The following is a 1,867-nucleotide window of genomic DNA, read 5'->3' on the forward strand; positions in this document are numbered from 1 at the left end:
TAATATAAAAACCAACAAACCAACCAATGAGCGAACAAATTAATAAATTAATAAGGAAGAAGCCGTCACTCACCATGCACTTGTCGCACTGGATCATGAGCCCCTCGTCCTTGTAGAGGCCGCAGACGCAGCGGATCACGTCCTCGTCCTTCTCGTGGCCGCCGTCCTTGTCGCTGACCGAGGCGTCGCTGCTGTCGGCCTCGCTGCCCGTCTCGCCCACGATCTCGTCGATCTGCGCCGCCGCCTCGTGCCGCGCGCTGTAGTACGCCTTGCGCAGCCGGCACACGTCGCGGCCCGTCGGCGACTTGCGCCCGTAGTACTTCTGAAAAAATTTAAAAAAATATATTTCTTACTTATTTCGCATTTATTTTCAATTTATTTCCAGTTCCAGACAGTGGAGCTCCTGTCCGTGTGATCCTGCAGCTGCACGTCGCTGCCCGTCGGCGACTTACACCCGTAGTACTTCTGAAAAAATTTAAAAAAAATAAAAATTTCTCACTTATTTCTTATATATTTTCCATTTATTTCCACTTCCAGCCAGTGGAGCTCTGTGTGTGCCTGCAGGTGCACATCGCGGCCAGTAGGGGACTTCCTGCCGTACTATTTCTGAAAAAAAATTAAAAAAACCCAATAATTTCTTATTTATTTCTTATTTATTTCTTATTTATTTCTCATTTATTTTCCATTTATTTTCCACTTCCAGCCAGTGGAGCTCTGTGTGTGCCTGCAGGTGCATGTCACGGTCTGTCGGCGACTTCCTGCCGTAGTATTTCTGAAAAATTAAAAAACAAACAAATTTCTTATTTATTTCTCATTTGTTTTCCATTTATTTCCACTTCCAGCCAGTGGAGCTCCTGTCTGTGTGTGCCTGCAGCTGCACATCACGGCCCATTGGGGACTTCCTGCCATAGTATTTCTAGAAAAATAAAAAAACCTAAAATTTTTTATTCATTTCTAATTTATTTTCAATTTATTTCCAATCCCTGTTGAGCTTCTGTCCATGTGCACCTGGGAGGGGTTTTCCCACCCCATCAGGGACTTCCTGCCATAGTACTTCTGAAAAAAATTTAAAAAAAAACAAAACATGCTTTATTTCCAATTAATTTCCAATTTATTTCCACTTCCAGCCAGTGGAGCTCCTGTCCATGTGTCCCTGCAGGTGCACATCGTGGCCAGTAGGGGACTTCCTGCCATAGTATTTCTGAAAAAAAATTTTTAAAAAACAATAATTTCTTAATTATTTCTCATTTATTTTCCATTTATTTTCCATTTCCAGCCAGTAGAAATGTCCCTGTGTGTCTGGGATGGGTTTTCCCTGAAGCTGAACGTCGTGGCCCATGGGGGACTTCCTGCTGTAGCATTTCTGAAAAATTTAAAAAACAAATCCAAATTTTTTATTAATTTCCAATTTATTTCCAATTCCAGCCAGTGGAGCTCCTGTCCATGTGTGCCTCGGAGGCATTTTCCTGCCTTATCAGTGACTTCCTTCTGTATTATTTCTGAAAAAAATTTAAAAAACCGAATTTTTTTATTTATTTCTAATTTATTTCCAATTCCCATCCCGTTTAGCTGCGGTCCGCGTGTGCCTGGGATGGGTTTTCCTATAAAATCATTCAAGAAGAACACATCCCTACTTCCAGTTCACCACTTTTCATGCCCTCCAAAATTTAATTTATATTTTTTTTCTTATACCCAGCGATTTTCATTTCAGAACACTCCTCACCTCGGCGTTCCTGAACACTTTGAGCATGTCCCCATCGAAAGCCTCCACGGTTTTGTAATACCCGGTCAGGATCTGCTTCTCAATGGTGGCCAAATCCAAAGGGTCGGAGATTTTCTCGTAATAATCTGCATTTCTGCAAAAAAA

The 1,867-nt window shown here is 42.0% G+C and overlaps 1 protein-coding gene across 1 annotated transcript in view; it reads right to left on the bottom strand.

Moving 5' to 3' along the window:
* Window positions 1-73: 73 nt before the first annotated feature.
* The window catches only part of ASH1L (ASH1 like histone lysine methyltransferase), a gene marked incomplete at its 3' end in the record, with an annotated part of 29,968 nt that continues 28,174 nt past the window's right edge, over window positions 74-1,867 (bottom strand). Inside the window, exons 14-15 of the mRNA XM_057387782.1 lie at window positions 1,724-1,856; window positions 74-322 (exon numbers count right to left, since the gene is read on the bottom strand). Coding sequence (XP_057243765.1) covers window positions 74-322; window positions 1,724-1,856 — 382 coding nt within the window. The remainder of the gene's footprint in view (window positions 323-1,723; window positions 1,857-1,867) is intronic.

The sequence above is a fragment of the Malurus melanocephalus genome, unplaced genomic scaffold (assembly GCF_030028575.1).
Source record: "Malurus melanocephalus ecotype Western Australia unplaced genomic scaffold, MMel_1.1 scaffold_1370, whole genome shotgun sequence".
NCBI classification, from domain to species: domain Eukaryota; kingdom Metazoa; phylum Chordata; class Aves; order Passeriformes; family Maluridae; genus Malurus; species Malurus melanocephalus.